Source organism: Seriola lalandi, unplaced genomic scaffold (genome assembly GCF_002814215.2).
Source record: "Seriola lalandi dorsalis isolate HSWRI2012SDOR001 ecotype SW California unplaced genomic scaffold, Sedor1 jcf7180002054972, whole genome shotgun sequence".
Classification (NCBI taxonomy): Eukaryota; Metazoa; Chordata; class Actinopteri; order Carangiformes; family Carangidae; genus Seriola; species Seriola lalandi.
In genome coordinates, this window is record NW_019525660.1 from 64179 (window position 1) to 90589 (window position 26411).

Consider the following 26411-nt stretch of genomic DNA (forward strand, 5'->3'; position numbering starts at 1 on the left):
TGTTGTAGGTAGTGTACATATCAATATACAAAAGCTGCCTGAGAGGGGGCTTTTGAGCTGAGACATTGAACCATAAATTAATTTTCTTCTTCAGTACCCTGCTGAGTCACTCACTTATTGTCAGTGCTATGCTAACAAGCTGAGTCAAGGGGAAAAAGGGAGAAAGGAGAGGGTGAAGGAGGGGTCAGAAAGATAATGAGACAGGGCTGAGACACAGAGGAGCAGAGTCAGGGGAGAAAGTGTATTCAGAGAGGAAAATGTGTCCTGATCAGTCACAAGTGAGGCTGCAGCAGGAGGGAAGAGCAAAGAGAGAAAGTAAAAGCAGACGTCTCATCAACTGATGGAAGGAAGAGTGTTTTACATGCAGGGATTTACTCATCATCAATATGACACAAGCAAATTTAAAACTGTGAGAATATATTAATCAAGTTTCCCATACTGTGTCCAAACCACAGAGCAACCAGCAGGAAGAAAATCAACGAGAAAGGATGAACGGGAGGATGGGTCGACTGGTGAATGGTTGGGTTGATATGAGACTACTTACCTTGGCCTTCTTTTTGCAGATGCATACATGAGAAGTCTATGGGAGGGAGGTGGAGATGGGAGGGAGGTGACGCTGTTTGGATGGAGGGAAGACAAGAAGGAGGAAGAGGGGAATAAGAAGGAGGAGCAGAAAGAGGAGGGATAGGGGGAGAGGCAGCAGAGAAGAGGAGTGGTGAGGTCAATCATTCCTAACTTCACTCACAAACATTCACTCAGTGTTTGTGCATATGTGTTTGGTATAAATGCAAAAAGGAATGAGGTCACGTTTTTCCTCAGTCCCAACAGATATTCAACAAAATTATGGAGAAATAAAGAAGGAAAGCCCCAACAGTTTTCTAATGGCCTAAAAGTCAGTTTTGGAAGTAAGACTGAAACTAACAATTATTTTCATTTTTGATTATTATTATTATTAGATTTTCTTGATTAATTGATTAATCATTTAGCATTAATTTCTCACACATGAGAAACTCGAAGCTCCAATTTCTTCCTAAAAATTTAGTAACAATTATTCAATTATCAAAATTAATCAAAGTTAAATAATAGATTAACCAACTAATTGTTCATTAATTTGAAGATTCAGTTAAAAATACTGGGGGTGTTTAAGTCCCAGAGTCATAAAAAGTTTTAATGGTATCCAAGACAACAACAGTACTCTACAGGTGACTCAAACCTCAAATCATACAGACTAACACTGCAGAATAACTGCGTTCTACTAAACTGGGAGAAAGTAAATAACTTAGGGACAAGGATATAATGTGTTTTGTAGATTAATAATTAAATAAATCAAAAGAAAATTAGATAATGTAGAGAACCATGAGAAGAGCCCATCCTCTCTAAGGCACGATTTCAATTACTTGACACTATCTGAAAATATTGTAAAATAATTTACACTTTTTGTTTGTTTTGCTGGTGAACACAGAGCGTGCTGGTATTGCTGAGACAGGGAGATTTTATACCTTCCCACTGGTTGTCAGGAAAGAGTTGGAGGTGGGGATTGTGGCCAGAGTTTGGTTGGCATGGCGACAGGTGATTCCTATTGGTCTCGCTGGTGTTGGCGTTCTGATCGCAGCGGCATGAACTCAAGTCCTGGAGGGACAGAGAGAGCGAGAAGCATTAAAGAAACAAATAAGAGATGGAAGAAATAAAGAAAACAGATGCAACTAGCTGAAGATAACGGCAGGAATGTAGGGGAGAGTGGATGGAGGACAGAAAGAGAGCAATGAATTAGAAAAGAAGGAAAATTGAAGGAAAGGACAGTTGGTGGAGAGATGGTGTGGCAGAAATTTGAAGCAATATTTTGCTAAATGTTTTCACAGATCATACACATACACTGTGATGCATTCCCACATACTGATACTTACACAGCTTATAGTGTCGGTCTGCTCCATGGTGTCACAGGTTTGATTGTCCTGCCTGAAATCAAAGATAAGAAACATAAGATATACCTAAAAAATATGACTTAAATTAATTAACAAAATACTATACTCACACAACTCTCTGTTGTGTCTACTGATCTATCAATCATCTCGTCCTGCCTATTAACTTTTGTCCATTTTACTTGAATAGGCGTGAAACAGTATTAAAGCAGTGGCTGCCTGAACCAGTTTTACAGTTTTAACGCTGCATGTCAAATTGAACGTAGCACAATATCTATGTTTGTTAACAATCACAAGCTGGAGCCATAATACAGTATGAGATATGATGCAGTGTAAAAAAGGAACTTCGGCTGAGACAGCATGTCGAAGTGATTTAAAAACGTGAGGTGTCAAGTGATCAGTGCATGACAACATCACTGCCCCTTGTTTGAACATGTTAAAGAAAAAGAATTCCACTCTCTCTGGGAAAGAGGAAAGTCCTCTCTTCACATCACTGACATTCACTACATATAACACACACATCTATCTACCTCGTCCAAATTAAGTCTAAATTTAGTCCAAATGTGTTTGATCTTTTAAACTCTTAATTTGACTCTTGAAAAATGAATGACTAGAATAAAAAAGCATCTCACTCTGGTGAAGTTACTTGCTATTTGTTGACTTGAGTTAAAATGGATTTCACTGAAGGCTTAAAAGTAAACTATACATTAGGTAGCTCACCTGGCAGTACTGATGTTGTTCTCAGCATCTCTGACAGCCTCTGCATCCAGGTCCATTCCCAAGCTCTCCTCCAGGGTGGCACCAGAGTCCGGTGAATCCTGGAAGAAAACACCGGAAAAGATTTCAGATTAATTTTCTGTTTTTAATGATTGTTTATAAGAATTGGAGTTGCACACAACTATAATAGCAGAGCATGAGATATAAATGGGCAAGAATAGAAACTGTGTTAAATTGGGACTCAGAACAGAACAGAAACAGGTGCATCCCTATTCTTGGAAACCACACAGCATGTGTGTAGTTTCACTTCTTTTGAGAAGCAGTGTTAGATAAAAAATATATGGCACAAATAAATATTCAAATGTGGCGGCCCTACCCATGACCGCTCATAAAGATGACCCTTAAATTACTCAGGAAACAATGAGGTAAATATATACAGTATGTTAATCTCATTATTAATCGTCTTATCTCGCTTCCCCTTTTCAGTGCAAAGCTCCAATATATGAAAAAATCCCAAAGTCAAGGAGAAGGGGTTTTACCATCATTACTGCTAGACTTCAAAACTATTTATCCAACCCTCCCCAAAACTGGTACGTTTCATTGGAACCATTTAAATAATACTACACTGTTACTGAACACTGGAGGTTAAGGTCATACATGTTCACTAAACTAAACAGAAATGTTGTGAGCCTTCATGAAGAGGCAGCTATCACATGACTGCAGAATTAATGAGTTGTAGTAAAGAGCAGTATGATGTCTCAATGTATATGCATATCAGTGTGAATACCTGTTATATAAAGAAAGTAAACAGTGCATTGTGAGCATTGGGGTCTGGTGCTCATGCATGCCTTTGTGATTTATTTAAAGTTGGACCCAGATTACTGTTTACAGAAATGACAGGATTCTCATTAGTCCCTGGACACATCTCACTCTGACCGCCATGTTGCCTGCGTCTCTTCACCCCTCTCCTGCTGTCTGGACTCTAAAATGGTTCTTGGGACAAGAGCCACTGAGGCTCAAAGGGGGTAGTAGTATCAAGGGGTTTTCCACTGTGACAAGACTTACTAAAAATGTATGTGACGAACACTGAAAAAGAAAAGAGGCACCTTGACTGCCTTATGTCCTGCCAGGATCTCCATGATAAGAGACAAATCTGTAAGAAGCCTGGCCGTTATATTAGATTATTTTAGTTGTCAGATCAAGTCAACTGTGAAATCAGCCTTTAATCATTAAAAATATATCACCAGAATCACAGACCTGTTGTCCAGACATGACCTTGAAAAGCTGATTAACGATTTCCAGTCAGTTTTAGAAGTGATTTAACAATCATCTTACTTGGTTTTAAATCAGGCCCTAAATGGATCTGCTACATCCTCCAGATCATCGGGGACTGGTCCATTAGATGTCCTTTGGTGTTTTTATTTAATTTTGTCCTGGGTATGAAATGTGCTAGATAAATGAAATTAATGAAGTTGCCTTGCCTTGCCTAATAGTTTGTCATTGAGAATGTCATCAGGAATGCTAACAGATGTAAAAAAACAAAACAAAAACAAACATCTGGTATCATTTTGAACTTGTTTCAATTTCTGGGAGGTCAGTGTTTCCTCAGCGACACCAGCATGACAAAATATGCTGTACCATGATGGCAGGACATAAAAAAAATTACCCAAATGTTGAGAATCTATGTACCTCCTGGGGAAACGATCAATTTCACAAAGTTACAAAAAATGGACATTGCAAACCCTCTCGGGGTAAACCTCTGATAGATTTCTTTCACCTCTTTTACACTGAAAAAGCTTTTTTTTTTTTTTTTTTTAAATATACGTCATTCCCTCATGACTTGATGTTAGTTAGAACAAGACACAGCCTGTATGCATTTGTGTATTAATTGATGATCTGTGTGTGTGTGTGTGTGTGTGTGTGTGTGTATTTGTGCAACAGGCTTGTTGTTTTCTCTGCTTGCTGCCCTGGTAGAATTCTAGCTATTGTAACAATCAGAGCAGGACAAAGATGAATTGTGGTGATAGTAACAAGCATTCAGCCTTCGAATGAACCGACACACTGAGACTGGAAGGAGGTCAGTTGTGGGAAATATGCTGCCAGCCCACACAGCAACTGGTCTGGGTCTGTGCATTGTGTGTGTGTTTAGAGGGAAATTTCCATGGTGTGAGTGTGTGTTGTCAAATATTTTCACTTTCAATTTCTGTACATAGGCGAGACAATTATGCTTCGCCATTGTTCCATTTATGTTAACATTTAATAATCTTGTGAACATGGGTGATTCTGTGCTGTTTCTGGCTGCGTGCATGCTTGATGTCTTGTAAGATGTGAACTAAAACACTGACAGGGTGTTTGTGAACATGCAGGTGTATGTGTGGTATAGGTTTATGTGTATGTGCGTGTTGCTGTGTCACCAACAGACCTGTGTGACGGTCTGGCTTTGTTGTATGTGTTGCTCATTTTCTGTGAGTGGGGTATCCCCTTCTGTGTCGCAGGGACTGTCCTCAGGGTCCGTTTGTTGTTCCTGGTCTCCATGGCAACCCTCTTCAGCAGGCTCACTGGGACTCACCCTTGAAAATAACATTCAAAAAGTAAATGAAATGTGGTAAGTACTTTCATTTTAAATATAAACTAATAACTTTGCTATGCAGGTGCAAATAAATTTATTTTAGTATGTAGAGTAAAACCTTTATGACGTCATGTCTCTTTGATGTTGGAAACCACAAATTCCTTTACATCTTGTTTTGTCTTGGAGGTGACTGCCTACTTGAACAGCTGCTCGTTTCAACAAGTACAGTTTGCTTATTAACAACACTACTGTCAACATGTTTACTGGCAACCTGATCCATCCGATTGGCTTTGTGCCTTTGTACACAGTGTTCACTATGTCAAATATGTTTCTCTAAGGTCATTCAATGCCATTTTCAGCCACCCAGGAAAATGTGTAACGCATGTTTCTACCAGCAGGTGCAACTTCAAAGTCTTCCCAAAGGTATGTAAAAAATGCCGTGGCAAGTGCTTAATCTTGATATAAAGTTCTCATATTGTACACATTTCCATGATTATAAAGCAGGTCTAGATGCTATATAAATACTGTGAAAATATCAAAGTGCTCATTCCACAGGGAAATGCACACAGCCTTTATTCAGAAACTGAGCCTTAAAACAAGCTGTCAGGACTTCAGTAACTTTGTGATGTCACAACTATACAGCCAGCACTTTCAGGTATGCCCCCAGCACGGCCCACCTGTCCAACCTGCTGTTTTAACTTTTTTAACAGCACAACACCAAGCAGTCATTCTGTCACTGGTTTAGCAAGCCACAAGTCAGAAAAATGTTGAGGAAATACTGCACAACTGTTGGATGGCAGAAAGCCAATATATCATTGCATAACCTATCCAATGACAGTTATATTATGAGACCAGGGGCTAAAGTATAAGCATATAGCATTTAGGTTCGAATTTCGACCACTCGAACGTTCGAAATGCTGACTGACTATCTACATTTGAAGGAACTGTGAGAGAGATTATGTAAAACTGTATTGAAATGGTTTTAAAACCACAATTATATCTTCTTATGGATATCAAAAGTTCAAATAAAACAGGAAAAATTTCAAATATGGGACCTTAAATGCTTTTGGTTTTTTGTGTATGTCTGTATTGTATTGTGTGTTTCTGTGTGTGCACTCTCACCCCGGGCTGTCGTAGTTGCTGAGGTCTTGGTCGATGGAGGTTTTCAGCTCAAAGAAGTGCTGCTCCACTGCAGCCCTGATGGTTCGCTGAATTATCCTGGGAAAACACACAAACATACATTGACTTAATTAATTTTACGGATATTCCTATGTGTATTTACATGTTTTTGTACTGTGTGTGGTGTGGGAAGATGCATTATGTTACATAACATGTTTTTATGTTTTTATTGATTCTTGATTCTAGCTTCTGTAAAAATACACAGGTAGGCTAACAGATTTTTGTGACACCTTAAAATACACCTTAACATTTATTTAGCTCATAAGGGTGACCTCAGTGGACATGAAGCTTTGAAAATATGTGCAACTTTGTATTGTATATCCTGTTTGTCTAGTCTGCTAAGTGTTGTTCTGCCACTGTGTGTATGTTTTAATATTGACCTGTTAAGAGACTGCAGATGAAAATTAACTTTAAGCTCTGTTTAAATCCATGTTTTATAATGAGTAACAATGGAGTCCATGTTTCTTCACTGGAATGAGTTTAGTTCAACTGTAATGAGGGTAAACTGTCACAGCTCAGTTTACTGATGAGTTTGTCTACACAGCACCAAAGCTAAAGATTTACCATTACTACTTTGAATGAGATCCTGTAACCACGTTTTTGTTCAGTAGTGGTGGGACTGGGAAAAATTAAACAATCCTATTTCCTCTAATTGATCAGAGCAAAGACTGATCACTGTAATGTTTGAACATTAAAGTTAAATAATGTGTAATGCTCTCCGTTGTCTTCAATTGCTGAGTTGTCTCTACATGAGATTAATTTGTGCGCTCTTCTGTTCAGTTATAGTGAATCCAATAAGCTCAGTGGATTGTTCAACTATTTAATTATGATCTTTGATTTCAGCGGAAGGTTTGCCAGTGCCCAGTAATGATGTGCAGGTTAAAACCTTCACCTCTGGAACCACATGTAATCCTCCTCACATAATCCTACCTGTCATCAACCTCTATTAATGAATAGATACAACTCCACTAATGAATTAACAGACTAATGGCTGTAGCTTTAAAAGCCAAACCAGTGTGTTTAGTTCCTTGCCTAATACAGAAATACATCTGGCAATGAGGTTTATGTAGTAAGAGACAGTTACTTAAGGTTAGTAATGTATCAAACATTTTTGAAAGCCTGATAATCTATGAAATGTTTTATTTTCCATTCTGGGCTATTTGACAAGTCCTTATTAAGTCAATAACCTGGTCTTGTCCTAAAAGGATTAATAATGCTTAAACGAGAGCTGGGGAGGAGAGGACATTACAGCCTTTAAAAGGTAACAGCAGCAGACACACTGACCTCTGCTACACTGACATGCAACAGTTGATCCACAGGCTCTAGTAAGATTTTATTTAGCTTGCTTTATTTACTGGACCACGTGTGTGTGATCATCATCTATTCCTTCGTCATTCACTCTGGCTTCTTGCAGGCTGTTAGCTTTGTCTCTCCTCCAGCTTCAACAGTAGTAAAGGTTGAAAACCTGGTAGAAACAGACATCGACTGGGAAAACTCCCAGCTCTCTCCACCTCCTCCACACCAACTGCTCTCCTGATGGATTGTAGTTCATCTGGTTTAATCTAGGGTTTTCTCTGTACATTAATAGTATATATATATAATTTCTACTCTTTAGTTAAATTTGCTCTGTGCCACTACATGGAATATAGGCACAAACAAAGTTACATGATTTAAAATGGAAGACTTGGAGCTGGATCATAACTGTGTTTGGCTTTCACAACTATGTCCATTTAAGGCAAAATCTCATAAATGTGCTGGGCTCAGGTCAAATGAATGTGTGCGAGTTGTGGATATATCAGCCAAACACACACCTTTGTGGACACATTTCCCTGGACCACATGCCCACTTTCGCCTGTAGCAGCAACTCTGGCTCTCGCTGCACGAAGTTCCACTAATAATAACTATCCATCACACACAAACACAGCCCCGAGTACTCATACAAAACACACACACACACTGCCCAGAAAAGCACTGTATTTTATTGCTGCTATTGTCTACGTTTTGTCTGAAACAGAGGACAGGCCTTTTGAACACATCCTGGGAGCCAGAGGGAAGTGAAGATGTTAATTACGCCACCGAGGCCCTTGTAGCTAACTAACGCACTTCTGCAAATGTGCTAACAGTTAATGTACTTGTGTGACACCTAGAAGGCAGTCGAACATCTGGTAGGGTGCTATAGCAAATCAAATGATGTGAAAAAATGTACAGCACACACTATCTGTTTCAGACTGTTTACAGCAAAGCAAACCAACTGAGTCCCTCATCTATTATATTACCAGTTAAAATTACTACAGCTTGTAGGTGACATGATATCTATCTAACAGACCCCATTATATTCAGTTTACAATGATATTTGACAAACAAAAGCAGAAAATCCTCTCATTTTGGAAGCTGGAATGATCAACTCAACTCATAGTTATTTATCATATTTTCACTTTTCACTTTCAGCTCTAAACCTTTTATCCAATCGTCTGCTTGGAATTCATCTTGCACAGTTGTTTGTTTATCTAGATGAAATCTGACTTATTTATGACTTACTGTTACCAATACTTACTGATTTATTACTTCCTGATTTATTTTGTAAACATAAAAAGCTAAGCCAAACAGGTCTTTCTTGGCATGTTGAAAATTATGAAAAAAGCCACCCTGAAAGAGAAATGATGTGCCACTAGGCTGAAACAATTAGTCATACAACCAGTCCATCAGCAGAATATTAATTTGATAAATGATTAATTATTTAAGTCATTTTTAAGCAAAACTACCAAACACTCCCTTTTCCAAGCTTCTAAAATTGTGATGATTATTCTCTTCCGTAAAAATAAACGGAATATTTTATGGTAGTAAACTGTTGGCCCAGATAGAACAAGCTATTTGAAGATGTCGCATTGGGCTTTAAAAATTGTGATGAGATTTTCTTCACTATTTTATGGCATCTGAGAGACCAAAAATCATGAGCAGGTCAATCGATAATAAAAATAGTTAGTTGCAGCCTTATACTATGTTGATGTCAACAGATGCAATTGGTGAAAATGAGTATGTGATTATTTTTGATAAGACCTTTTGCAGCCATTTCATGTGTTATTCCTGAGCAGTGAAACAGCTTGTGTTAGTGCCCTCAAGCCTTCAGGTCACTTAAGTCACATAAATGTACAGCACCATAGAAAATGATTTTATTCCGCTTGCGTGTCATGCAGTAAAGAAGCAGAGGCCTGGAAGTCATGTGATTGCTGAGTTCATGTCCTTAGGGCAGTGAAAGCACCAAGCAATGCAAAACGTTTTAGTTTGGCTTAATAATCAAAACACAAAGTCAGCTTTCCTCCTTATTACTTCCTCTTTAGCTCTTAACTCGACTCTTCTCAGCGCTGCCAGCCCTTCATCCGTCTTCATTCCTGTTGTTTTATCTGCCTCTGGAGAAGATAGTCCTATTGTCCCACTTCACACTTCACCTAACCTAAGTCTGTCTTTTACCCCTTGTTTGCAGTTTTTCTATTATTCTCTTAATAAAAATTGCAGGATATAATTGCTTGCTTGGTGCTTAAGATTTTTTCCGATTAGTTTCTTAGGTAGCTAGAATTCTAGGTGTGTGTATGAGTGTGTGTACATAGAGAATAGCCTTTTTATGTTATCATGACTGGATAAAATTACAGGAGTGTTTGTGTGGACTTACTCAGCAGAGTCAGCAGGCAGGATGGATATAGGGGAGAGGTGGGAGCTGTAGAGGGAGGAAGAGAGAGAGAGAGAGAGAGAGAGGGAGAGAGAGAGAGGGAGAGGGGAAAAGGACAACATGGTTAGAACATTGTGTACTCCTCGAATCCCTCCCCATACTGACATGAAATGACCTTGGAGGGTGTGTGTGTCGGACAGCAAGAGCCAAAACAGCAAAGAAGAATGGCAATAATGATGTTACATCTGAATACTGTAAGTCAGAGAGACAAAGAGAAGATCAAGCACTGAGCAGCACAAGACACAAGAAATCTCTTGTGTCAAAAGGCCATCTCAGGAAATGCACCGTGCACACACACACGCACACAAAGTTTCAGTCAGTGGCGCCACTCTGGGTGGGCAGATTGTTATTTAGGCTACAGAGATTTGCTAAACCCTGCTGATCAGATAGAAGGGTGTGTGTCATGTCATATTTGTTCTTCGATGTTCCTCTCTAAGCAAGTGTGTGTGTGCGCGCGCACGTATGCATATGAAACTAGGAGGCGGCTGAGATGTGCCCGTTGATTCAGCAGCCTGCCGCTAGCCTTTCAAACAGACTCAGTGACAGGCACGCAAGGACTCCAGATTTATATAACACCTCTACACACACACACACACACACACACACACACACACAACAATACAAGGTCATTCAGACTATGCCCAAGAGCATGGGTAAATTTCATAAATACTGTGTGTGTGTGTGTGTGTGTGTGTGCGGTCAAACTCATCTCATTAGAAAAGCAGCAGCTGAGGTTATGCAAGCTTTATGTGCGCATGTGTGCGTTGGCTCTTTATCACACGCACGCACACATACACACTCCTAATGCAGCAAGAAGTCTTCAGGTAGATCGATAAAGGCTGAATTATTAATGGCAGATAGGAAACGATAAGACCCTCCATCTTTGTTCTTCTTTATCATCTTTTCTTATAATTCCTTCTCTGGTTTCGTGCTATTCAATTTCCTGCTTTTCAACTCTTTTCTGTCCTCCTCTCTCTTCATTTGCATCCTTTCCTTCAATTATGACTTCTTTCAGTTCAATTTGCTCTCTGCACAGTCCCCTGTTCTCCTAAATTTTCTCAATCTACTAATCACTTTATTGATTATTCTCACCTTTAACCTGTTCTCCCTGCCCTATGCCATCTTTTCCTTTCTCTCATTCCACCCCATCACATATTCATATCATCTCTACCCTTTGCTCATCTTTATCTCATCTTTATCTCATACTCTCCCTTCCCCATCTTCCTCCTTTGTGTTTCTTTCCTCTTGAATCTCCTCTCCTCCTCCTTTGCTTCTGACTGACTTTGAATGTAACAAGCATCTCACATTCCCTTTCTGACACTGTTACCATGATCATGTAGTGTGTGTTTGATGAGAAAAACAAAAAGAGAAAGAAAGCTGCTAGTGTTGCAGGTAAAACAAAAAAAATTGCCAAAATATAACAAAAAAACAAAAACAGTAGTTCTTTTGTTCTCTTGCCCTCCTCAGTTGATTAACTTGGATCATTTTGTAACAGCATCTACAGTATTTTGTCTACCTCCAAAATCTTACATATATTTTTGAATCAGTGATTATCCGGACTGAGTTTACATTACATCCTTTGTCATTTGAGGTTCTCCTCTCTTTTCTTTTCCTGTTAGTTTAAATGTAGACCTGCCCTTTAAACAGTAACACCCTGCAGGCTCCCTACAGCAGAGACTGTCTCGTTGAAGGCACAGATAACAGCATCTGACAGCAGGCTCTCTTGCTGAGTTCTACAATAAAGGAACCATGCTGGGTGGCTGCATCACTAACAATAGATGCTTGATAGGACCCTCAAGGACGTTACATAACCTCCATGGGCCTTAACCAGCAAAGATAATGTCTGATCTTACACCATTTTGGCCCCGAGGACTTGAACTAAAACCGTTGTTGGGCCCTTTGGGATGTTCTTGCCCTCCTCAAGCTCCCTAAGCAACAAAGATAACATTTCTGTCAGCGTTAGTTGAGCCTTAAAGGACCATACAAGACACCCTTTGTAGAGCCCTTTAGGGTATTTCTTCCCTGGCTACGACTCTTTGAAGGGCAAACAGGCTCATGGAGAATTCTAGGTCCCCGATGTCGTAACGAGTAGTTTTGAAGAGGTTTTGATTATGTCTCAGGATGGAATGTTTCATGCAGTTTTCCTTGACTAATCAAGCAGCATAGCTGTCTTACTAACACACATGCTTTACACCATTAGGACAGAAGGGAACAGTTTGCCTTGCAAAGCACTTTTGGTTTCTATCTCACACATCATTAACTGGCTTTTAACAAAAGTTGACTAAGAGATTGACATTTCCAACAATTTGAAAAATATTTTATGTTATGACCAACATTAGCTACTTTTCCCAAAAAATGTCTAAAAATATAACAACATATAATACTAATGATATGATAATAATGGTCTAAGCTGAAGATGAAGATCCAAGTTGAATGCATCCTCCAAATCATTTTATGACATATAAAAGGTTAAGAATTTATTTCTGCTGTAGTTTATGGCCTAAAGCTGCCACATGTACGAGGGTGCCAAGAGAGCACTAGTGGTTGATAAAGCGGATGATAGCACTAGTTGGCTAATAAAGGTTTGGCTTTCAAAAGTTCTCCATGTAGGTCGGATTAGATCAGCGCCTGCCCTGCGGGCACGGCAGCAGTAGTAGCCAAAGACAGAGATAAGAGGTTGATAATGTCTGAAGGAGTCACACCTTAGGCCAGCAGTGTGTTGGCAGTAATACAGTGAAACATTTAACAGTGACCAAAGTAGACAAATACTTTTTTAATAATGTCACTGTTGCTAAAAAATAGTCAAAGTTTTATTCAGCCAGTAATGACTGACTAATGATGGATGCCACATTTCCCCTGCTCACATACCCGTCTCCTACCTTCTGAGTTGATTTGATAAAAAAAAAAAATATATATATAAAATAAGATTAAAACACACTAGCCATTATTAGTTAGCTATTTTGAATTCACTAATTGCTTTATTAACTACGTACTATAAGCAACTGATGTGAGTGTGAGAGTGAAAGGAATGCTGCCAGATTCACTTAGGTCACATCAGGCTAATCTGCTGTTTGCTAACTAGATCCATCAGGATGATCACAGCAGTAAAATTCTCTGCTGCAGCAGGTAACTGAAGGCACGTGTGCATCACCTGAGGGCTGAATAATGCACTTGTGATTCCATTTCAATAAAATAGAATAAAATAACTGATAACAAAAAATGTCCTCTATCTACTCATCCAATCATTCATTTATCTGTTTTTCCCATTTTAGTAAAAAAACACATTTTTAGTATCACCCTCTTGTTAACATTATGATTATGGTTGTCTTAAATGCACTACTCTTTATGATCCTGTTTTGAAAACTCTTTATGACTCTAACTGAATATGATATGAAATGACAACGTGGTTTTATACAAGATCACTATGAAATGCCTCTTAAAAGAGGCAAATGCAGTGTTTTGATAGATTGTGTTTGTGCTATGTACTGCTCTCAGTTTATTAGCTACAGCTTGTTATAACTAATGCAGTCTAATACAACAGCCCTCTAATAGAGCCTTCCTTCATGAAAGTTATAATGTTCAGTTTTTTACTAAAATTGTTTTAGAGGGGTGTTGATTCAGCCGATAATTATGGAGGAATTCTGCTCTGAGCCCAGGTTCTTATTTATCTGTGATACCGTATTTTAAAAATATATGTTCCGGTCCAGATTTGAGTCCGCATGGTTTGGCCAAAGTAATCAAGTCAATTCTTTCTGCTGTGTAATCAACTAGCCTAAATATATGGTAGTACTGTCTGAATATCACAAATATAGGGCAAGAGTATCAGTTTCACACGGTTAAGAGTATACACTGCAGAGCTGAAACGCTGTGCTGTGTATCAGTGACCTCGTCTCAGCTGACTGAATGACTAAACATCTCAGAATGACTGTGGTATTGTCTGCTGCAATGAAAACAAAATAAAGAGACAGCAGAGAAAGTTTGTTTTCAGTGCTGTCGCTAAAAACAAAAAACACTAATCCCCGACCTTACATTACTTACAACAATTACTCAGATGGCTTGATGTAAAAGAAACAAATACAGAGAGTGTGGGTTAAAAAGTGTGTGTGTGTGTGTGTGTGTGTGTGTGTTTGTGTGTGTGTGTGTGTGTGCGTGTGTGTGTGTGTGTGAGTGTGTGTGAGTAAGGTGAGTTCGAGGTTAGTAATGATTCCACAGAGATGCTGTCGTCAGCAAACCCAAGTCTGCTGTGTGTGGCTGGGAGGTATAGACTACTGCAGTCTACGCATCCACACATCCACACACACACACACACACACACACACACACACACACACACACACACACACACACACACACACATACACACACACTCACAATTTCTTATCACAGATAAATCAGACTGCACAAGACGACATATTTCAGTGCTTTGGCTTGCAACTACATCAGACGTACACTTTGTTTAAGCCTTTCCTTCCCTCATAAACACACACTTCAACACACAGAAGCCCAATGCAATTCACAGAAACACTCACACAAGCACACACAGAATCATAAGCATCATCTTACATGTCATAAGCAGCTCTTTTTGCTGCCTCTGAAACAGTAAACATTTATAGCCCTTCATGTCAGGGCCAAGAAACTCTTACAGACTCTTGGAACAGATGTTTGCATTCAGAACATCCACAACTTGAACACGGAGCTGGTGTTTAGTTTTCTGCCTGGATACTGCTCATTGGTTTGTTTCCATCAGCTGCTTTCCACTTGGGACTATAAATGACCAGTGCAGTGTTCCTTCATTTGTTTTCTCTTAATGATCCCCCAGACATTTGGCCATCTGAGTTTAATGATCTATTTTGTTTAGGTGACTCAACAAATCTTCCCCTTCTCTGCCTCCTCAACCCCCCTTTAATTCATTGTTCCACTTGCAGAGTCATGAGGAGATGATACAAGACCGCTGATAGCTTGCATTAAAACTATTATTATTTTCAAGCATAGTTTGAGTGTGCGTATAACTGGATGAGCATTATAAATAAGCCATGTGTGTGCAAAGGATATTAACAGTCTCTGGTGTCATGTAAAGTTCCTGTCACAGTGATAAAAGTTACAAAACATTCTCACTAAATCCAGATTAGGGCTGCAAATAAAGATTATTTATAAAAAAATGTATCCGTCAATCGTTATTTTGACTTCCCGGTACACAAGATGATGTCAAAAGAAACTCATAAAAAATTCTACTTTAGGGCTGTAACTAATGATTACTATCATTATGGGTTAAGCTGACAATCATTTTCTCAGTTAATGGATGGAAAAGTCACAATAAAGTAAAAGAAAGCTGATTATTATTTCACACTAAGGTGGCATTTCCAAATGTCATCTTTTGTCCGACCGACAGTCCAAAACAAAAAGATGTTCGTTTTACCATCATATACTGTGTGATATTCTACAATCAGCAAATCTTCACATTTGAGCAGCTGGAGCCACAGAAGGTTTGGCAGTTTTGCTTGACAGAAGACTGAAACAATCATTTGACTGATTGATTATTAAACTACTCGTTTTAAATTACTAATCAAAGATTAAAATTGTTGCTGATTAATTTTCTGTCAGGAAACGAATCAACTAATTGGCCAGTTGTTACAGCACTACTCCAGATTCACCATGGCAGAAACAGAAATGGAAACTAATACATAACCTGATAACTTAATACCACTTTTCTAATTGACACATATTGAGCAAATATATTTAAGTATGCTTTTAAATTGATTACTAAGAACTTCTAGGAGAACTTTGGTGCTCAGAAATGTTAAGAATGGACAAAAGCTGCCAAAAATGTCAAATTATGAACACATCTACTTGTTAAGAGGTGCATTTGTCAGATAATTTAAAAAGGTGGATTTGATTAAATGCACGATATGTATTTTTCTGCCACTAGGGGTCTCTCAATCAAAACAATAATAAAAGATGGCGTTCTGTGACTTGTGCAGTATCGTGGGATCATGGGAGTTGTTGTCTTCACCACCACTGCTGTCTTTACAGTCAGTTTCTCCTGGTTAGGATTTGTTCAGTATCAATCGTTCAGGAGGTTTGGTTAGATCTGTGTTTCTCAGATACTGTTTGCCAGATGTCCTGGAGAAGCTGCAAGCTGAGGTGTTGCTAACGTGTGCTCAACTTGTTTCTCTAATAATTTATGATCCAGACATTCAGGAGGTTTTTACCAAGAACTGAATTATTTCACCTTAAAAATCTCTGTTTTTGCCACGCTGTTCAGTGGACACAGGATCTAGAGGGACTGCAAGCTGAGCTGCTGCTAACGTTTACTCAGCTTCCTGCTTCAGTTCCTCTGATAACTTAATAGATCCAGATGTCTGATGATGAAAATTCTTCACCCGATTAAGATATATAGTAAAAAAAAACAAACAAAAAAAACCAAGATCTAAAAAGTGTATCGGAAACATGTGGCTTAAAACGGGATAAAAAGTCAATTTCGACTGCTTCTGGCAGACAAGCACAATCCTGACACATGCACATTGACAGGCAATCAATCAGACACTGCTACCTTGATTAAAGTCACACATATCTCTAGGTTTGAAAATTGCTGGAAACATTTGGGAGAATATTAGTATGTAACTCAAAAAATCTATAACATAGGTTTTTTAGACATTTCACAGAAGAGTTACACCTGATATCTTTAATGAAGCCGTAATTTGAGAAAATGTTTATTTAAGGGGATAACTGCGTATTTCTTCCCCTCTGTGTATCATAATGCTGACTAATTCTTGCCCTCTCCCCCGTGCTTTCTTTACACTTGGATTGCGTAACATAATATCAGCTGGTAAGTAATTTCATAACCCCTTTCTCTTCATCCTCTCCTGCTCTATTTTCTATCTCTATTTCCTATGAAGGAAAAGACACAGACATCCTCTTGTCTTTCATCACTCCCTTCTAACAAAGCAATGAGCAAGACACGCAATCTAACCTCATTTCCCTCCGTTCTTATATTCATAATAAAAAGGCTTCAAAGCTCTCAGTATGAATGTCTCCCCAAATTCATTCCACCATTCACAACTTAATCCATTCTTCTAGCTTTCCCTGTTTAATTTTTTGTTAATCACTTCACTTCATTCAATATATTTCCCTTTTTGATTTTCTCCCATAATTGCTCATTCATTCATTCATCTATTCATATATCGTCCAACCACATATTTGATTTCTTCCTCACCCATTCATTCAGCCATCCAATCATTTATTCCAGTCAGACTAGAGGGGTTACATAACCCTGATGTTTACCTCTGCAGCAGAATGTCACAGGCCATTCTCATTTTTCCAGCTGTGTTTTCTCTCACTGTGATCTGCCTTTTTGTTTTGTTGTGGGTTTTTTCTTATGTCAGTGGATCCAGCCTGAAGGTGTGTCAGTGTGAGGGAGAACTCTTTAAGTCTGGTAGGATTTTCCTGTCAGTTTCTCTGTTGTGTCTCTTCTTCCTTTTTGCGCTGTGTCGTCAGCGAGCTCACACGCAGGTTATTCAAGCCCGGCCTGTGTTTTTTTTTCTTTCGATCATCCAGCAGAGACGTCACATTGACTTTTACCTGAACTCGGCACGATTTCCGTCTCTTTCTTCTTTTTGCCTGTTACCAACTTGACACATCTCATGTAGGAGCAGTATCCGGCTGTTAAACTTGTTCTGTCTGAGCTGAGTCTCTCCTCTGTTCAGATTTCTTCTCTTTCAGTATCTGGTATCTCTGCAGGTCGGCCTTGTATCCACTGTGTAGGTTATCCCAGTTGAGCACTTTGAGGAGTCAGCGTCAGCACCAGCAGGTCGAGCAGCAGAGCCAGGGTATCGCCTGGGTGCATTCTGTGCTGTCCTTTGAATGTGTGCGTGTTCTTGAATGAGTGTGTGACTGTGTATGTGTGTGTGTGTGAGTGTGTGTGAGCGAGTGAGGCTGCCTCACTCTGCACTCTGTCTGTAAAAGTGCTGCAGTAAACATCCAGAGCCCTGCTAAAATATAGGAGCTTCTGATGTAACCAGGCAACAACCCCTGGAGGACCAATGGGATGGGAGGGGCTGAAGTTGTGGGGCCAATCATAAAGAGGGAATGAGTTCTGTGAGCCAATCATGAGGCAGAAAGTGGGAGGGGATTTAGATTTTTTTGGTCCACTCAGGACTGACTATGAACTCAGCAGTTATTACAGCCAGCGTAATGGCGTGTACACACACACACACACAGGCATAAGTATACACACAACATGCACATCAGCACATCAAGACAGACACACACCTGTGTCTTTTATATCACCCCCATGAGCCTTTTGTAATGTCAGCCTATCAAAGGCATTAAGAAATTGAATACATAATCACCCAAAAAGGGATGAGAAGGGGTGACAGTGAGTCATAGCAGGTTGATCATAGAGAGAGTGACAATGCGGGAGCAGGGCATGATGGGACACAGAGGGAAAAATACAAACACAAAGAGAGAAATGAGGGCGAGGGATATTGAGATGTAATGAATGCATTTTAAATGTGCATGCACAGTTACATGTGTCTACACTGTAGGTAAACTATTAACAACACTGATAATCACAACACATCACTCCCAAGGAAACCGAGTTATTCCTTTCATCCTCATAATGTTTCTGTGCATCCACCGGTGCATTTCCAATAGGACCAGATTTCAGATCAACTTCTTTCAAGAAACACCAAACACTAGCAAAGGAAGCTTAGGAAACTGGGTTTTACCATTTGAATGTTGCTTTATCATATTTGTTGTGAAACTGTAATAAGTTGATATCATACAAAAGGAAAACAATCAGATGACTCTTTCCACATGTATAATTGACAGATTCTTCAATTTAAGACAACGTGGCTCCTCTTTAAGCAAAACAAAAAGACTGAAAATGACTACACTCAAAGCATTAGTATTTTAAATTCTTGGAAGCACTTGCCTTATCCACAGTGAGAGCGAGCTGATTTGCAGTTCTTTTGTCTTTGAAAGATCAAACTGTAAGGTACGAACATTAATATTTTATGACTTTCCATGACAAAGTTGAGCCCAGCATACAGTAACTAAGACGAAAATGTGAAACACCAGTGATTCCATTCCTTCTTAAGTATGTGATAATACTCAACATTGTGTCCTGGCATACAGTGTGTTGGTAGTTAATTTAAGACATGTTGGGTCTATTTCACTAGTGAGGACTGATTTAACTATTAGTAAATACTGACAGAAAATTAATCATTAATAATTCTAATAAACAATTTCTTGTTTAATTACTTTATCAACATAAAAATTCTTATAATTTTATTAGTTTCATAATGGAACATTTGCTCTCTTTTAAATTTTATGACTTTGTAAATTAAATATTTTTGGGCTGTGGACTGTTGATCGGGCAAGATCAGTGATTTGAAGACATCACTTTGGGTTCTGGGATCTAGTGACTACTGACATTTCTTTACTGAAGACAGAATTGATTTCATGTGGTTCAGTTGTTCAACTGCTGACTGGACATATAAGGTCCTCCTTTAGTTGACACCTGACAATCAGAAATTAGTATTTTCCACGATCATGGTATAATGGTATAATATACCAATGGTATAATATATATATGGTATAAAGTATGCTTGAACACAAGTGATTTGTAAAATACCCAGTCCCAGACCTCCTAAAATAGTTTAACTGTATTATGTTTCCTGTCTGAGACGCATAAACTATAAACATTCCAAAAATTCCTCAAGGGAAGAAAGAATAAATGTTACGCAACCTTGGTCAAAAATCATTAACACTGATTTGGTTACAGTTTGGTGTTAACTTATCCTGTCTGGTATTCTTGTTGGTTCTATCTAGAACTTCAACATTATCTTCTATGACAAACACAAAGCAACTACAGTGGCAAGGTGTTGACACAAAGAGGCTTCAGCAGCAGCATGTGCTACGACAATCAAAGTAAATATGTTTCCGTGATGATTAAGGAACGCGAGTGATGCGTAGCAAGCCAGATCGGACAGCTGTACCAGAACTGAGGGTGAGAACTGATAGCACATGTAGAAGAGTGGTGTTATCTAGGTCAGTTAGTATATCGCACACTGTGCCCAGTGCTTGCGCACAGACTACAGCATAACTGGGAAGTGCGTGGTGAGGGTTGGAGGGAAAGCAGGGCATGAAGTAAAACAAACTGAGAGGGAGGTGCTCTACTTAAACATTAACTACTAATGGGTCCAACGGTTACAAAAATGTATGTGGCATATCTGAATGCATACTAATAAATGCTTTTCAGGCCAAGAGAAAGGTTATGTATCAGGTTTCATGTTTTGTTTATATATAGTGCATTCCATTGTAAAGTATAGTGAAGACATGATCTATAATGTAGGTTTTCAAACCTCTCCCTGTAGGTGTATTAAATATTTACAAATATTTTTGAACTGTATTTTGGTGAGAATAGAGAAAAAACTAAAACGTTGGTCAATTATTTTGTGTGTAAATCTTGTTTTCTTTGGTCTCAGTCAAAGAGGAAATAGCTGTATGTGATCCATATCTGAACTAGGTCAAAAGGCCTAAAACACACAGCTGATAACCCCTGTACTGACCTATATCCCGTATTTATGTCTATGTATAGGTCATCTATATATATTACATTCTACTGCTCCGCTGCACCCAAGTCACAACACTAAAAGAAAACCAAAAAGAGAACAGGGTCAACACTTGGACACATACTGTAGTGACCAGCAATATAAACTGTGTCACCATAAGGTGGAAAGTAGCATAGGTTTATGTCACCATCATGTCCCACATACAGTAGCATGAAAGCGCTGGAAAGCCTAGCAAAGACTGACAGAGTGCTACTGACAATTATATTGCATGTAAACAACAGAAAGGCAGCAACCAGAGATGAGACAATACGCTTACTGCAGTACAGCAATAAAAGCCCTGTTTAGAAAATAAACTGTTTCTGCCTTTCACTTTAAATTTGAAATGATTACAGGAAATGTTGAGTTTATATTAACACGTAATGCAGTAACTTTAACACAGCAAATGGGAGCGACTCAAAACAAGGCTTCATACTAAAATACCGCTATGACCAATTACACGTATCAAACAGAGAGAGTTAGAAATAAAGCCCTGCCTCTAATACGTGTCTGCCTCAAATAAAAGTTTGTTAGTTCTGCAGTTGAGGTAAATAAAGGCTATAGCAATATACTAGGTTTTGACCTAGTCTTGTTTATTGTGCACCTTTAAAATACACTGGATTTATGTGTCTGTGTGTGAGAATCATCAGGTACTCGCCATGAAAAAAGCAAATGTAACTGACTAAAAGAGATGGGCCTATGTATTTGTGTCTGCGTATTTTTGTGGGTCGGCACGTGCACATTGTTGTGCACAAATAGAAGAAAAGAGCTCTCTGGCACAGTGGGATACACGTTTTGGGATATAAATCATACAAATCACATGAGGGGATTCACCTTTAAGAGGTACAAAACTGGTTATTTGCAACTAGAGATGTATGTATGACAGTCATGCTAGGATAGTATGATGGGTGTAACAGTGAGGAATGAGAAGCAGGGATAGAGGTAAATTGAAGACAAGTGTTTTATAATGTGTTTAAAAGCTGTCTTCTGACTTGACCATATCCTTCTTGAGGTCTGATATTACACTTTCACTCAGACTGAAAATCAATAAATTGTTCACAAGTAGGGACACTTTCCAATTCTCCCACCCTCTCCTTGACCCCTCATGGCCTTCTCTGACCTGATTCTCAGTTCCCTCCATTAATCTGTCCCTCCTTCCTGCCCTTCTCCTGCTCACCGGGGCCAGAAGAGCATCCCAAGAGCCCTCTTCCTCAGTCTGCCAGGATATTTCAGTAGCCTCATCAAAAATACTTTCCATACACACGGAGAATATAAGCAGAGTGGTGAGGGAGGGAGGGAAGTAGTGACGGGGGAAGAAGAGAGACCAGAAGAGAAATACCAGGGATTATATATAGATTTAAAATGAGCAGAGGCTGTCAGCATGTAAGATGTGTGTGTGTGGGAGTGTGTGGGAGTGTGTGTGTGTGTGGGCTGTCAAGAGTCTATTAAGGGAACAGTGCGACAGCCACAGAGGGCAGACTTCCCTGTCTGTCAAGTGCTAGACAAACAACTCAGCCACAGTTAATGTTGAGTCACTAGATGAGAACTTTCTCTGTATTTCTGAGCCGTCACAACCAGTTATGTGTCAAGGAATAGCTGACAAACACATGGAACAGTGAGCTCACCTCACGAATACATATATATAATGACATCAAAAACCTTGAGACAGTACTCAAGGTTATAATCTCATAAGCAACATTTTGAGGCAGTGAAAGGTAAGTAACACTACTCTGTCTGAATGAATTAAAGAATAAATGAAACAAAATGCTATTTTGAAACAGCAGGTTTGGAAAATGTTTGATAAATTGAACAGATGTGATATTTTCAAAAAAGACCAAAAATCTTATTTTTTTTTCATTCTACTTGGGCGGGCTGTCAAAAAAGATGCATGAGATGGAAAGACAAAGAGATGGACAACATGGATTATATATTTTCTGGAATATTGAACATGATGGCTGGTTAACCTCTCTTACCTATATTCCTATCATTTTAATTCACCTTTTCCCAGTCATCTGTAATTATATTCAAAGAGGCTTTTTGCCCATAGTATAGGTCTGTCATATAGATGCAATGGTGCCTGACAATAATGTTGCTCATCTCTTCTGTCGTTATTGGAATAAAAAAAGATTTCCAAGTATCAAACATATAGATTAAAAGACCGTATTGTCTTCAAGTATGAACATCACAACAAGAACACATATCCTGAAATAATGTTATTCATTATAATATAATTTGTTTTGTTCAAGAAAATTAGCAAAGGGAAATGTGTTATAATTTGGCATAAAAAGAGTTCCTAAAGTCATTCCCGGTTTGTTTTGTATGTTTCATATCTATGTATTATATATCATATGTTTAGCAATTTAAACAGATGTATTCTGTAAGGATCAGGGTCAACATTGTTTTAAATGGTTTGGTGGTGTAGGCTTTCAACTCCAGCTTCTAGAAATACAGCAATAATCCCCTAGGCCAGACAGTGAGGGGAAACAAGGTCACAGGGATGATGGCTGCAGGCTAGCAGCTAACAGAGAATTAATATCAACTAAAACAATCACATAAGACTTAAAGATCACAACAGTCTGGCTGGCGTCGTTCATCTTAAATCATTTACTGCGCATAACCCTCCATCTTCATCAGTAATGATTAAAGCTATGAGTGCAGTCTGAGCACCGCTGTACAACAGCTGCCATCTAAAACCCACACACACGCAACAGAGACACACAGAGAGGAATCCTTTGGTGTTGTCCCACAAACAATGTATGTAACTACCAAACCACTTGGACATACACAGATGACAGACACACACAGCAGTCTGAACAAGGTTGTTATTCATGACCTTATCTATCAACACAGATTGTTCAACCCTGCACTGTGGGCTGAAAGTGAAGTGGGACGACAGCATCCTGGCAGCACACGGACCATGTTGTCTTGAGCCAGTAAAGTCAACAAAGAGGCCATCTTTTGCATATGACTGTCTCTGCTTTACATTGACACACAGACATATACGGCAGGCATTGTATGGTTTAAGTTAAGTGAGCATGGGTAAGAAACTGTGTGTATGTGGATTATGGATTACTGTCTGTAATCATCTTAAAGGCCAGTAGGATGTGACTAGCTAGCAGCATGACTCTGACACACACACACACAGAAACAGCCATTGAAACTTTTGGGGTCCAGCATTTTGGTTCGCAAAAAGTTGTCGGACACCACAAATATAATAAAACACACACAGACACACACATACACACAGAGGCAGGAATCAAAGTGGACTGATGCAATGCAGTACACACAGTGCACTCAGGATATAAATATGTGACAGAACATGAGGCAAGTTTTAGAAACAGCGACGGAAACATGTCTGCATGAGTTGAAAATGTTTCAACCTGAATCTGCTTTATAAATATACAGAAACAAGAGAGAAAATGAGAGGAGAGCGGAGGGAAAAGACAGAAATAATTGGAGTTCATGCTGAGTTCTGGGATCAGTCAGAGGCTGACTGGAACATAAACACACACACAGACACACACACAGACACACAGACACAGACACACAGACACAGACACACACACACACACACACACACACACACACACACACACACACACACACACACACACACACACACAAACTCCACACACACAGTCAATGAGTCCGTTTCTAGCTAGCTTACTGCTATCGTCTGCATAGCTGGTACATGTTGACTGTTTCAGGGTAATAATACAGACTGCATTTATGGTTCCTGGGGTCAAGTTTGTATGAATGATATGGAGATAAAATCTGCATTGTTTTCTGGCTGAACCCATTAAAACTGACTGAGGTCTACACATCAAGACAATAATTCTTATATTATGGATGGAATTTATTTTTCTGAACAACACACAGAAACCAAGCTTAGATCAATTTTTAGGTAGACAAACTGCAGTAATTGATAGTAATTAAAACCAAAAAAATAAAATAAAATGGTCTCTTATAAGATAAAAATGTCAATGTCACCATGACAAAGTGCAGCATAGTTGTAAAATGGGGCATAAACCACTGTGGAATCTGGAGACAGCTATCCCTACTAATTTAAATGACAAAGACCATTCTGCATTAATGTTCAACAGTGAATCTAGTTTATCGAGTTGAGACTATTTTCACAGAAAAATGAATTGTTCATTTTGGAAAAACCAATTTGCAATATGAATGATAACTCTGTATTTATTGATTCTGGTTGGCTGTTTTTGCCTTTCACTATTAGATCAACCAAATTAATTTCATTTTGAAAAAAAAACCAAAAAACCAAAAAAAAACCAAACAAACTTTTTACTTGCTTTTCTTAAATGCTCTTTGATGTTGCATCTGTTTTGTTAATTCTGTTTCGTTGCTCCTGTTACTGCCCCTGCATATTTGATATTCTGTGCTAAAGTTTTTAACTGTGAAGGACTTCTGTGAGTTTTGTTATGAAAGTAAATCTTAAGTAACTTTCTTTGCTTTTTGTCTGACATGAATTTATCTGCACAGCACACCTCTGATGAAAGTCAAAATACTTTGCTGTTCTGAGCTCTGACCGCTGACCTGAAAACACAATGAGACAATAACGGTTTGCTTCAGACAGGACTAACTTTTAAGACTTGAGTTGCCAAGTTTCATTGGCATTATACAATCTCTCTTATTCACTTTAGATGTATGCTATAGATTAAGAGTGCATGGTATAAAATGTGTAGGTGCCTATATACAGTAGTTTGGGTGTAGTGCTCAGTAATCAACTTCAGCAGATCAGAAGAACCAGAGAAGATTGCCATGTTCCTGCAGGGGGATTGAACTCAGGTACTTCAGTCTGGAGGGAGACGCATTATCCTGTGTACGTGAGTGATTGCATGTGTGTGTCTTCTGGTTGGTTACCAGCTAATTATCATCAACAGGTCATCACACAAGCTCTGCATCTTTAAATGTCACCTGGTGGAAACTGCTGTAACTGTGATGTCATTTAGCATATGATGTTCAAGAGTGAGCAGCTCAGTCTTTCATTTCAGACTAATTTTAGGGGTGGAGACCCTGTTCTGATCTGACTTTTTCAGACACATGGTGGAGTCTCACAAGAACAACAACCAATAATCTTTCAATTATTTAGTTCTTGTGCTTTATTAGCTTTGGTAGGATACACCATGGAAAAATATACTTTGTGGAAACAGCCCTGAGCTCAACAACTGACGGTGTTAAAAAATGATCCAAATCATCATCAGGAAAATTTGGTACAAATGCCGTAAAGGTTCAGACAAGTTTAGAGATATGAATGGCTTAAGACAGTGATGGGATATAATCCTAACTCGCAAGTCCATGATGCAACAAACAAAAGCTGTGCAAAACAGTCTAAGCAGAGCAGCAGAAAACTATGCCACTGAATAACTGGTTGGCCTGAAGGATGGTAAATACCATATAACTGCAATGTCCTGGTTTTTAGTTTCAGTCTAGGACCTTTGTCACATGTCATATCCCCCTCTCAATGTCATCTGGAAATGATTATCTTATCTAAAAATATAAAATACAGTAGTTATATCTCACCTGGCTGCAGGGCTGTCATCAGTGTGTGTGTGTTGTGGTGAGTCAGAGGAGGCAGGACCCTCCTCCCCGTCCTGAGGCAGCTCTTCACATTCTGCCTCACACTTGTCGTCATCCAACAGCTCTGTGATCTGAAGACAGAAATATAAAAGGAC

At 38.9% G+C, this 26411-nt stretch overlaps 1 protein-coding gene across 5 annotated transcripts in view; it reads right to left on the bottom strand.

Moving 5' to 3' along the window:
* The window catches only part of fam13b (family with sequence similarity 13 member B), a 78473-nt gene that overhangs the window by 12039 nt on the left and 40023 nt on the right, over positions 1-26411 (bottom strand). For 4 of the 5 annotated variants that reach the window (XM_087171693.1, XM_087171695.1, XM_087171692.1 and 1 more), the window contains exons 7-14: positions 26260-26387; positions 10052-10096; positions 6328-6423; positions 5059-5206; positions 2640-2737; positions 1905-1956; positions 1500-1629; positions 545-616 (exon numbers count right to left, since the gene is read on the bottom strand). In XM_087171693.1, coding sequence (XP_087027819.1) covers positions 545-616; positions 1500-1629; positions 1905-1956; positions 2640-2737; positions 5059-5206; positions 6328-6423; positions 10052-10096; positions 26260-26387 — 769 coding nt within the window. The remainder of the gene's footprint in view (positions 1-544; positions 617-1499; positions 1630-1904; positions 1957-2639; positions 2738-5058; positions 5207-6327; positions 6424-10051; positions 10097-26259; positions 26388-26411) is intronic. The other variant, XM_087171694.1, reaches the window with a different exon arrangement.